This window comes from Pseudopodoces humilis, chromosome 9 (genome assembly GCF_049639895.1).
Source record: "Pseudopodoces humilis isolate 2021_Gansu_Grassland_sample_001 chromosome 9, ASM4963989v1, whole genome shotgun sequence".
Lineage (NCBI taxonomy): Eukaryota > Metazoa > Chordata > Aves > Passeriformes > Paridae > Pseudopodoces > Pseudopodoces humilis.
Window position 1 is genome coordinate 31,094,207 of NC_142208.1, and position 13,173 is coordinate 31,107,379.

Genomic DNA, 13,173 nt, shown 5'->3' on the forward strand with positions numbered 1-13,173 from the left:
CTCATCATCTTATGTTCATCCCTTAAACATCTCATTCTGTTATTGACCTTGCCTTTTGTAATGGTTCTGAATCCCTGGAATCTGAGCAGGCATTGCTGGCTCTGCACAGCACCTCCCACAGTGGGGGTCCTTATCCAGAACTGGAGCTCCTGGGCATGACACGAATGTCAACAATGCATAAGAATTCATAAATATTGTATAAATAATGAGTGCCAGGAGAACAGGGAGCAAGAGGAATGTGATTCAACCTCCCCCCTCCCCACTTTTCCTGCATTTATTTCCATCACATATGACTGACAGATTTTTGCACTGAATAGCTAATACAGTTCCTTTTCCTAGGGCAGCCAAACCCAGGGAAAAGTGACAAAAAGACATGTATAACACTTCAGCGCTTGGCAACTACTGCTGTTCTTCAGGTGTCATTTGATGCTTTGTCTCCACAGGATTCACAGCACATAAAGTCAGTTATGCAAAAATGGAAGATATCTATTTTGTTACTTTTGCTCTTTTACTGTCTAATTGACTGATACATCTTGAGGAAAAAGACATTCAGTGGACACCAGTAATGTTACAGAGATGATGATGTTTTTTGTTTCTATGATATTAAAATATAAAAAAAAACAACCTAGGGAAATTAAAGCAACTTCCAAGAAAGCTAATTGCAAAATTAATTCAAATTGGCTAAATGGTATCAGAAAAAAATCTTTTTCTAAAAGACATATTAAATTACAGTGATCCTGAAATTTTACTTTTTATCCTTTCTAAAGGCAAAATTTTTTGTATTTGTAATGTGAGCTATTTTGCTCTTTACAAAAACCCCAGCCCAAATTAAAAGTAAAGAAAGAGAGATAAGTTCTTCCAAACAAAATAAAACCATTAACTTTTTCAGACTGAGGAAAAGCAAGTAGAATCCATTTTAAATGTGATGCAAATTTTATTACAATGGCCTTGAAGAACAGCCTACTGTTTATTTTGGAGAAATTATGAATTAAATATGGCCTTGGTATAGTATAAACCGTATTTTAACTGAGGAAGGCAGCCCAACAACACAGTAAGGAATCTTCTTATGTGCACCAGCTTGGTACTCTGTAAAGTGCAATTTGCAATTCCAGAATAAAAGAATCGTAGGCAGTCAAAACATACTCATTTATTTTAGAAAATGGTCCCATTGATTTGCTCTTAACAGCCAGTGCAACAGAGGGAAATCAATACCTTGTCCATAAGCCCTAGTGTATACTGCAGATATTAACCACAAACACATTGCTTTGAAGAGAGAAGGTTGTTCTTTTCCTAGTGGTCACTGAAATGGAAATATGCCCATTGCAAGTAAGAGGCTTTCATGGGGAAGGAGGAAATACCAGAGTTCCTCTTCCTTTAGAGATAACTACAGCTGCCACAAAAAGTTGCTTCAGTGAAAAGATAAAAATAAATTCAGGCAAAAATTCTTATGCAGAACTGTTCCCTGGTTTTTGAGAGTTTTCATTTTCTTGCCAAAAAGCTAATGCTCATGCCACTAGTTTTACATTTTTCTGTTATAAAAAACAACACACAACTGGTTTTTTTTGGTTTTGTTTTTTTTGGTTTTTTTTCAGTAGTACATTTACAGGCACTTCAGAAAATGTTCTAGTCCCAAACAGATCTCTTTTATCTGCTATTCTGCCTGTCAGGAGACCCTCTTGTGTTACTCTTGTTCTGAGGAGGTTCCTTCTCAAAGCAGCCTCTGTTTAATGCACAACAGACCCTCTCTAAAACGCACATAAAAGTCTTCTCAAAAACATATTTCAGTAGAGGAAAGTAACCACCCTAAGAGGAGCTACCTAAGCTCAAAGGCAAAAATGAAGCATGTGGAAAGTGTAAGCGGGTAGGGAATGCCAAGGAGGAATACAGAGGTGTTTCATCCACACACAAATGAAAATAGAAATGACAAAGCACAGTTGGATTAAAAACTGACAAGGAGTATGAAGAGTAACAAGAAAGGCTTCTGCAGTTGCTTTGGCACCCAAAAAGATGACCCTAGAGTTTTCCACTGTTTCTCTGGAAGCTGTCAGGAGCATTGAAGCCAAACAAACAAAAAAAAGTGTTTCATGACTTTTTAATGACTGACATTTAGAAATAAAGTTCCTCACACTGTCTACAGTGCCATTTCCAAATCCGGTACCCTTCATCTCAGGAAGAGTGGTGTGTTTGTCCAACCTATCTAGCCAACTGCACTTCCAAGTGTGGAGTGTTACTAAATCATATCCCTTTCCGTTAATCAACATTTAAACTTGAATCCAAGCTGCTGGCAATCAGGTAATACTGAGAGAGTGCATGACTAATTGTCAGCCTACGCATTTCCTTACCATTAGCTAGTGACAATGAATTGCAAAAATGCAAAATTAATCTTTCAATTTTTTTCCTCTATGCCAACTAAAGCTGACAGGCTCATAAAAACAGCACCCAGCTGTGAAACTATGGAAAACACACTGAATGGAAACAGAAAACTACCCACGGGGAGGAAAAAAACCTCTAATCAAAGCGTGAAAAAGGGCAAAACAAAAGTCTGTCCTTGAAATCCCTGCAAGCATTTTAATGGTGACCCTATGCATTGTGCTACAACACTGAACTATTTGGGAAATGCAAGCAGAATAGAGATGATACTGCAAGTGAGAAATATTTAGTGAATGATAGTGCAGACTAAAGACATGGGAGCAAAAGTAATGTTTTAACCCACTGAGAAGTTCAGTTCCTAGTCCCAAACCACAAAATTTCTGAAGTATACACTTATCTTAAAAGATGTTAATGCTCAATGAAACCTATTTAAATTATACATCTAAAGTCATGCCTGCACTTGAATGCTTTTCTAGACTGGCTACTCAGTACCTCCCAAAATCAATCAAGCTCTTCCCTGGCTCTTGAATGTTCACATTTAATAATGTGATCTCTCATTTCTTAATGTCCTTTAGTCATTTAGTGTTTTGTAGCATCACTAATACAATATCAATGGAGAAAAATAATATGAGAGAAATCTTTTCAAAGAATGGTTTGAAAGTAGCGTTTTTCTCCTACTGTCGGTGGTTTAACAATAATTGGTAAATCTTTTAATTTGCGAATTGAAGCAGCCAGCAGCCCTTCACTGGGACGCCAGGTGCCCACCAGAGCTGCTCCATCACTCCCCTACTTGTGTGCAGGACAGGATGCTTTTTGTCTGTGTCCATCTCTTCCTCAGTTTCACAGGGAGTGGGACTTCAGCTTCTGTAATTAAACAAAAGCCTGTGGACAAGCCGTCAGAAAGGCTGGGACGGCTCTGTAGCAGTGACAAATTTGCAAGTACATTTTCCAGTGTTGCCTGCAGAGGAGACAGAGGGAATAATTTTCCCTTTCATCAGGAGGTGCCGCCTTCTGGATAAATATTTAAAATAACGATAAGCCCTGTGCTACGGTCCTGCGATTTCCTTTCACCATGAGTTATACCGTGTATCACCTTCTGAGGGGAGCGGGGATCGGAAGATCCGGGCTGAGAGGAGCCGGGCTGAGGGGAGAAGGAATGAAGGGAAAGGGGCTGAGGGGAGAGAGAATGAAGGGAAAGGGGCTGAGGGGAGCCGGGCTGAGGGGAGAGGGAATGAAGGGAAAGGGGCTGAGGGGAGCCGGGCTGAGGGGAGAGGGAATGAAGGGAAAGGGGCTGAGGGGAATGGGCTGAACGACCTCCGGGGGAAGCCCCGCCCCTCGCAGTCCCCGCCTCCACCCTGGACCCCGCCCCCGCAGGCCCCGCCCCCCGCGCTGCTCCTTTAAGCTCGCTCGGGGCGGGGCCGGGCGCTGTCACGTGCGGCGGCGGGAGCGGAACCTGAGCTCGCGCCCGCTCGCGCTCCGGCTCCGGGGCAGCGCCCGCGTGCGCGCCCCCGCGCGCGGCTGCTCGGGAGCGCGCGCTCCCCGTGCCGGCCATTCCCCCTTCCGCCCCGGGGCCGCGCGCGGCGGCGGGAGCGGCGGGAGCGCCCCTTCCTCCCCTGCCTCCCTCCCTTCGTCCCTCTCTCCCGGTGGCTCCCGGCTTGCGAGCATGGAGCTGTTCCAAGCCAAGGACCACTACATCCTGCAGAGCGGGGAGCGGGCGCTGTGGTGCAGCCGGAGGGACGGCAGCCTGCAGCTGCGAGCCGGTGAGACCCCCGCGGCCGCGCCCGCCGCCTGCGCGGGGAAGGGCGGGCTGGGTCTCGCCCGAGCGCCGGGGGCGGGCGGGGGGCGGCGGCGGCGGGGCCGGGCGCGGTGTCCCCGGCGGTACCGCGGCGGTTCGGTAGCGCTGCCCATCGGCCCGCAGCTGGCGGGACCGACCCCGGCTCTCCCGGGCCGCGGGAGGTCACGCGTGTCCCGGTGTCCCGGCTGGCGCACCGCTCGCCCTCCCCGTGCGCTTGTTTCCCCGCAAAGCCAGCAGCGCTGCCCCCCGGCCGGGGTGACCCGGATAGGTGCTGGTGTCCGAAGGCACGGGGTCATCCCCGGGGAGCATCGCTGGGGAGAAGGGCCGTGGGGGGCTGGTGTCAGCCTTACATAAGGGATGCTCCCGGTACACGGGCATTGCGTCTTTGGGCAGATGTGTCCCGTGGTCGCCTCTTCCAGGAGAAATTGAACAGGTGGCTACACACTGAGTAGGGACTGTGATCTGTAAGGTCCATTCCAAGCCTTTGACGTGCTGTGATTCTGTGGCTTCTAAAGTGCTTCTAAATTTTTTCAGTGATTACAGGCTGCGTGAGTGACAATTACACAGAGCTCCACTGTGTGTTAATATAAGGCTGAAGGGAAGGCAGTGCGAACAAAAATTGAGATGGAGTTGTGTAAAAGGGAATTTTGAAACAATGGTAATTATCCTATCCCGCCTAGGAGGTTACTCAGTGAAGGTGTCTAGAATAAAATACCACCCGTGGAAATGATCTTGCTTTGTGAAATATGGGCTCCCTGACCATGGTAGGGGGTTGGAACGAGATAATCTTTCAGGTCCCTTCAAAGCCAAACAATTCAATGGGTTTTTATTATTCTTTTGTGATTCTAATATATAGCTTTCGTGTAAAGGACTGTGCTGACCTTGCTTACATGCTGAAGAAACTCTAAATAGCTGGGTGTTTTACCAAACCTGTGGCAGGCTGCACAGATGTTACTTTTACAGCTTTCTAAAACTGGGATCTGTGTTGTGCCAAAAAAGGTGGCTAAACGTGTATATGACCAGGTTGGTTATCTGAGTACAGTAGACTTCATGAGCTTCTGTGAAAGGCTAGACAAACTTTAAACATGAACATCAAATACCGTTGTTATCTGTGTTTTTTCTAAAGAACTGTTTTTCATACTGCACTTTCTTGTGTTATATTTTCATCCTAGAGTTGTGTCTTCTCAGCTCAATTTGTTTGCGTCTCTTAGATAAAATTGCAATCTGTGTCAAGTCAGCGTGACTAATTCTTGTCCATCAACTCCACTGATCCAGCAATACTTTGATTTGCAAGTGATCTTACAAAATAATTGTTAAGCTAGCAGACAGTACTGCTAGTCAGTGAAATGTGTGCTTTCACGGGGGGAAAACCCCTCAGGTTTAGGTTTCTGATGGTTACAGACATCTGCATGGGCAAAAAGCTCTTCCTTGACCCACAGTACTTAAAGCACAAACTAGTGATCTGAAGTTCCGGAGGCTAGTATTTGATAACTGACTTTTAAAGGCATCAGTGCCTTGCTTTCACACAGCCATTGCCGTGTTTTATTTTTCCTTGGTGTCCCTTAACCTTCTGGAAGCTTTTCCAGTGCCCAGCAGTTTGTCTGCCTGCTGTTCCAGCAGCATTTTGTCCTTTGCCTGCCTCTGCATTTTCAGGCAGTTTCCATGTGATCCCTATTGTGTGTGACCTGCAGATTAACGAAAGGTAATGTGATATTCAAGTCCCCTGGCCTGCTTGAAACTCTCAATTGTTAGGAATGCTTTCCCATTTCCATGTGTTTGCAGCTTTGTTTTTCCAGCCCTGTCTGTGGATCATCTTCTTGACAGTGATCTCCAGGTCTGTGGAATGAAGTACCTTAGTAGGTTGAAAGTAAGCTCAAGAAAGACACAGTTCTCTCACAGGAAGTGTTTTTTGGATCAATAGCTTTTTCTTGTATTAAGACAAAACTGCATATCATCAAGTTTGCAATTTTATTACATTTGGCCATTTATTACTGAGGCCACTGTCCGGAAATGAGTAAATGGATTTCTGCGTGATGAGTCACTGCTGTGTTAAAAGAAACAACAAAGTCATAACTTGTGTTCATTGACATGTTTAATAATCTGTCAAAAGACTGTGGTCTAGCTTTGTGTCTCTGCTTGGTTTTGGAGGCCTTGGTTTTAAAAGTTTTGTCTCAGAGGCTCCTCTGAATTAATCTTTGCACATTCATGGGTTGAAATAGATAATACTGATAAACTTTGCAAATCATTACTTGATAGGGTAGGTCCAAATCTAAAGAGTTGATGCTAAGCTTTAAAGTACTCTCCTCCCTCAGCTATTAAGGCATGTTCAGAAATTTGCTAATGTTGAGAGCTGTGTTTCTGACCTCTTTGAATCGTTGAGATAACAGCTTGAATTTAAACAAAAAGGCAAATAATCTTGGTAAATATTTGCCATAAGCAAAGTCTGAGGTTGGCCCTCGTTTGAAGGATGTCAGCCTGTGTTTACAAGATGTTTCTGGATTTTTTTTTTATTCTCTAAAGTGAAAGCACTAATGAGTCACCTGCAGGAAATCCATGAATCACTTTGGCATCATTCATTTATTTTTTTTTTAAAGAATTTGGCTGTCAAGAGTGTACTTTTTTCAGTGTAGTGAAAAAACATGTGCTGTTCAACCATGCCTTAAATGCCTTACATCAGGTCTTGGTCAGGATTTTACTGTTGGGTTACTCTGTTTATGCTCTGTGTGGCTGCTCCTGACTGGTAGTTCTACACAGATTACAAATAATCTTTTATTGATGATGTTTGTCTAAATTGTGTTTATATTTACATATGTATACATATATATGTATGTGTGTGTAAAGGATAAAAGGTGTTGAAGACACTGAATTCTTCTCACCTTGTTTTTAGCAGTGGAAGAAGGAATGAGACTGTTTTGGTGTGAAGGCTTCTATTATCATTGTGCTGGCCTTGATAATACTCCAGGCAGTAATGTCAAATAAAATTTGGAACAATTTCTACTAGAACTATTTATTGTAATTATGCTGATTCCCACCGCTCTGGAAGAAAAAAACTACCAAATATTTTGAGGGGTACATGGATTGGAACTGTAAACTAGAGGCAGATGAGCATTTGTTTGTTTCAGACAAACACTTTAGGAATTTATTGTTACAACATTCATTTTCATCTGTTGGAACTGGTTGTGAGTCAGCAACTAAAGCAATGCACTTTAAATACTTCTAGTGAGGGATGTGTTACCAAACAGTATTTTCAGAGAAGCAGGGGACATATTTCAGGTTAGGTGTCTTAGTCTGATAGTGTGAAATCATCTCTGAATCACAAATCATAAGACCATCTAATATTCCAGCTGTGTGTGCTTGTCTTACTCCTCAAAGACCTTGCAGGAGTCATGTAGAAATGACTTGTCAGAATTCCTGAGCTGTTTTTCATGGCTGTAGCCTGGAGGAGGAAGAGCAGTTCCTTTGCAGGAAGTCTGGAAGTGCTCAGGTGGAGGCTTTGAGCTAATGAATGGTGTAAGGAGTGATGCCACCGCTACCAAAACATGTATTGCTAAGTTTAAGCCCACAGAGCAGTCTTAGACGTGGCTCTGAGGGGTGACAGCCTGAGTGTGAAGTCATGCTCCTGGATTATTTCATACAGAATTGCCTTACTGAATTTCAGTAGTATGTCTCAGAATCTGCCTAGCTATTCTGGGAAATGAATTCCACAGGAGGCTGGAACTTTAAAAAAAATTATCTCCGTATTTCCAGTTACTTCATAAGGAACCTCAAGCTGTTTTTTGACACCTTTTTAGCTGCAGTGGGTACTGCACTCTTTCTCACCCTTGCTTGCTCATTCTGTTCCCTCTTTTCCCTCCTCTTCCTTGGTTGTCAGCACCATGTACTTGTGGCGTATGTGACAAACCAGATGTCAGAACTGATCTGCAACCCAGCGAGAATGTAGGCTGAAAAAGTCTTCAGCACTTGGGTCCCTGTTGCTGCTTTTTCCTTGTGAAAGAGAACAGAGGGGACCAGGGGAGTGGGCTGGTCTGCTCTATATCCTTAATCTGATTAAATATTGCATACATTAGTTGCTGTTGTAGCTTCTGACTCTGACGTGAGATCTTCTTATATATTTATCACAGAGAAATTATTTTCTACTTTTTATAAGTAAGATCTACTTTGTAATTCCATCCATAGTTCTTTTTACAGAGCATAGTAAACCTAAAACTGAGACTTAAGTGGGTTGGTAGTGTGTTAAAGCCTAGCCTGGTGAGAATTAAATAAACCTTGATGTGAGGTGTTTCTTTACTTTCCTGTTGAGTCTTAGCAGGTGATGTGTTCCTCTGTCTTATTTTTTTCTCCTTCTATGAAGAGGTCTGAAAATGCCAAGCTTGTCCCAACTCAGATATGTCTTGGAATTCCTGTCCATGCCAAAGTGACCTGAGCTTTTAAATATATTAAAAACTCCTAATGCTTCATATCAAGATATTCTGGTGTTGCTAGGTTTTTTGGTGTTTTTTTGCCTTCCCCTAGAATTAAAATTAATCTAATTCAAGTGGATTTCTGTGGTTTGTATTTTGCTGGCAGAGGTGACTCATCTTTGATCTCACAAATTAGTATTAACTAAATATTGAATAGGAAATTGCAGACTAACTGCAGCTAAAATATTTAGAGCAGTAGACACTGATTTCAATTAAGAAAAGTCTGCAACCAAGGGTTTGTGTTTTTTTCATCTGAGAACACTGCTCTTCTTGTTAGGCTGTTTCACAGTTTATGGTGTGGGTAATATTTCAGCTGTATGTGTAAGGAAGCATTAAAACTTTTGTGCTTTTAAGTTTGAAATTCTGAACTGCAGGACAAGGCAGCCACTTGTTGGATATGCTGCATGTGTTCTTTCAAAACAACTGTTGTAGATTGATTGGAATGGGATAGGAAATAAAGTATGGGAGTGGATTATCAAGAAGAGGAGAAATTATTGGTTGTACATCTAGAGGAAGAATTTGGAAATAGTACAGAAACTGTTTTTTGTTACAGCTTAGCTTTAGTAAACAGGAATATTAATACTTAATCATCAGTTGTATTTCCTTGCCCCAAACCTTTTCCCCAGTAAAAACTGGGAGAGGACCTTTTTCCTGAAAAGCTGAACCCAAATGAATGAAATAGCACTTGAACATTGAGGTTTTCCTTTTAAGGCAGAAATCTTACTTGAATAGAGCCCTGGGGCAGTGTTTGCTGAGTCTCTGAAAAACTGAAAGCAAGGCCCTTGAACATGCTTTGAACTGGAAAACAGAATTCTGAGCCAAATTTAAGTGACCTTGCCCAAGAGGTAGATGCAAGATGTAAATGGCAAATATGCTAGTCTGTCATTAATTGTTATCCTTCAGTTTTTTTCCTTGTCTGTTTCTCAGTTAAGGAAAAATGGCAACTTTTGCACATGGGTGATGGTTAAGTTTTTCCCTATATTTGCATGCCTTCCAGTAACATTTAAATAATATGTTGCTTGCTGCTTGTTATCTGAGTAGTCAAGTTGTCCCCATCAGTTAAAAAATTAAAAGAAAAAAATAAAGGGAGGAATGGAGGTGGGGGGGAGTGGCTTGAAATCCTCTGTTCCTGAAACACATGGCAAATTTTTGAGTAGAACTCCCTTACTTAGTGTTAGAAATGGTTGTTCCCAATCCATAACTCTTCCTGTGCTTTGAGGCTGATCAGTTGGACAGTCAGAGAGGAAAGTTAATTATGGCATCAGAAGAACCAGGTGACGGTGAGGGAAAACTTTACCTTGCTTAGACTTGGCTCACGCTAAATCTCTCATGGCTCTTAAGAAGCATTAGCATAAGTCAGCTTGGTGATTAGTAAAATAAACTAATTTCCATAATTGTGAAACCTTTCTGCTTAGTTAATGTTTATATTTTAATTTTTTTGAGGATAGAATAGCTTTCTTGTGTTCTGCTTTTGGTATAGCTGTAGCTGAGCAAACTTTTAATAGAGAATCTTCAGAATGAGCGAACATAGTGTTTAAGCTGTCAGTTTTGTAAGTAGGTTTGAATAAAATCTTTCTCCTGCCTGATTGATAGCTTCCTTCTTGCAGAGTAAATAGGATTAAAAAAAAATATAGACAACCTACTGCTTTCTTAGCTTTAAGGGTATATCCTCAAACAACTTGAGCTTTGTTGAAATACCAGCTAAGAATGGGAATGAATGTGTGTTGGTGTGGAATAATATTAATTAATGCAGAGTTGTTGCTTTTGGAAGAATAAAAGATATTTTTTCCTTTTCTGTTTTACTTCTGAGGAAATGTGTTTGCTAACAGAGTTAGCAATGTGATGAATAAAGGGAAGCTCTAAAGTTGGGGAAAAAAAGAAGCCAAACCAACCAAGCAAAAAACCAACCCTCTGAGCTTCAGTGGCTTGGCACTTATTTGCATTTTAAGAGTCCCTGCTGGGTGGTTTTCTGAATGGTATTTACAGGTTTGTGGAAGGGATGTGAGGAGTTGATTCTTGTTTCAAATGGTTGAAATGCACATAGCAATTTGTTGCATTTATTTAGCCACCTACATCAGTGGTGTCTAAAGTGGGCTGCACACACCTTGTGGGTGCTCAAGGCAGTCCATTTGGCATGTTGGAAGAAAATATTTTGTACCATTAATAAAGAGAAATGCTGTTTTAAAAGAGTGTTTATTCATCTGTTAAAAACCTCTTATCTTTTGTACGTTTTATAATACATGCAATATAAATTATTTACGTGTTCTACTGGACTAATAAATAAATAGATATGTTTGGGATATGTGCTAATGTTGTTTTTCTTGGTGTGGTGTTTGATGACAAAGTTTGGAGGCCACTGATGCACAGGGTCAGACTCTGTTTGGAGCAAACACTGGTAACAGCAGTTGGTTTCCATTTCTAGTACAGGGCTTCCTTGTGCAATTCCATGTAACATTGGACACTCTCCAGACAACTGAACATTTCCCGTATGTTTTCCAGTTTCCCAAGCAATGCCTGGTGACTCAAGGGGTTTTCTGACTGCACCAGAATACAAAGAAGTGTTTCTTTATCAAGATGAGTAGTAGGGATTCATTTTTGTTAGGTGCTTTCTCTGGGACTTGCATCCTGCTTTGGCAGCAGCACTAAAAATGTCTATTATTGTATTTTCCCATCCTCACTGCTTTAAATCTGTCACTAAATTGTACTTGGCCTGTTTGTTTTCATCTCTTTTAATGCTGAGATACTGAAGGGAAGTATCCCAATAAAGCAGGTGATCAGCTAAAGGAATTACTTGTTTAAAGTTTAGAGGAGAATGTGCAAGTAAATAAAAGTTAACACTTCACAACAATTAAGGTCTTGTAATACCGAATGTCTTAATGCTCCATCTTTCTGCAAGTAGCTTAAACACGGTTTTAGAAATCTGTGTTGAAAGGAAAACTCAAGTAGCCTAAGTTTTATTTGCATAAGTAGTATTTTATTTCCTCCAAGAGAAAGAAGTGCAACTTTCTATTCTTAAATCTTCCCAGTTAATTTGTGATCTTTTAATCCTGGCTAAAATTCCAGAACACTATTCAAAGGTGAACTGGAACTTGGAAGCAGACTTTCTTTTGAAAAGCCACAGGAAGTCATAAAGGTCAAGTAATGCTAATAATAAAGACTTGCAGGGTTTTTTTTATCTAAAGCAGACACAATTTAAAGAAAAAAACCCCTTGAAATCTATTTTAAAAATAGTATTGAAGCTTCTTCCTGAAAATTATCACTTCTGGTGTTAAAATTTACATTACCAGAGCTGCGTGAGTCATTCTGCTTTTATTTTTTTTTATATCAATATCTATGGCTCGTGTTGAATGGTGAAAATGATGGAAAATTAGTGCTCTGTCAGACTCGCCTCCAGCCATTCTGTGTTGAGCAAGTGGTTTGTTTTCTTATCAGAGTTTGGGCCTGACCTTGGATTAACTCAGCTGGTGGTAGAAAGAGCCAGAAAGCAGTTTTGGGTTTTGATGCTCTTCCAAGTTGCTTTGGTATCACCTTTATCAGGGTTATGTTTGTGTAAACACAAAGAACTAAAGAGACTTTATCTGGTGTTGCACGGCTCTGCATCGCTGCTGGTGAGCTCTGAGGGTGGTGGTGGAAGTCAATCACATCAAAGCTGGTTTTGTTCTGAATTTGTGACAGAAGTTGTGTTGTGCTGCAACTGAATGCTGATACAATCATTGTGAATGGTAAATGCATCGCAGTGGTCATTAATCTCTGACAGGAATCAGCAAAAAACCCCAACATTTGTTTCAGTAGCTTGAATTTATTTAGTAGGATAAGGGAAGGAATGAGCAATTTGGTACTTCAGGATGGAAGCTTGGTGGGCAGGTGTATACATCAGTGTTAAGGCCTGTCAAACACTGGCAGTTCTCTCAAATTCAAACACATTGAGGACAGCAGAGAATTCCTCAGGTCAGGGGAAGTCTTCCCTGGGACTCATCTCACTGCTCACAGTGATTCTGGACACAGCTTCTGACTCTCTGCAGTGACTGTTTTGACACTGCTCTATCATCAGCACAATACTGTAAGAAGTCTGTTTCAACATCATTGTGTTGCAGTTTAGAGTTGATATGTCTTTATTCCTGTCTCTCTGAGGTTCAAAAGAGGACCAGTATGACATTTATAGGAAGACAAGTTTGTGTGGGGAAGCAAGAGTAACTATTGATAAATTTTATTGCACATTATAGCTCAGAACATTGTTTTGTCTGTAAGGAAAGTCCAGAGTTTCCTTTGATAGAGCCTTATGGTGGTTAATTTTACTGATAGGCATTTCTTTAAAAAAAGGAAAATGAATCAAACTTGTCATGAGTTTTTTCAGCGTTCAGCAGTCAGAAAAGTGGCCAGGTCTCCTGTATGCTATCTGAAAACTTCTGAGGATTTTCAGTTTTGTTTTTTATGGTTATTTTCTTTTTATGACTTTAAAAGGATGTGGATACCTTCTGTAGCATGTATCACTGTCTACCATCTTAGGCTGCCTCTTAAATTCTGTAAAATATAATACAGTTAAATACT

General features: G+C 41.3%; 1 protein-coding gene across 1 annotated transcript in view; it reads left to right on the plus strand.

The window, feature by feature from the left end:
- Positions 1–3,943: 3,943 nt before the first annotated feature.
- The window catches only part of INPP5F (inositol polyphosphate-5-phosphatase F), a 37,383-nt gene continuing 28,153 nt past the window's right edge, over positions 3,944–13,173 (plus strand). The window contains exon 1 of the mRNA XM_005520796.3: positions 3,944–4,130. Coding sequence (XP_005520853.2) covers positions 4,034–4,130 — 97 coding nt within the window. The 5' untranslated portion in view covers positions 3,944–4,033. The remainder of the gene's footprint in view (positions 4,131–13,173) is intronic.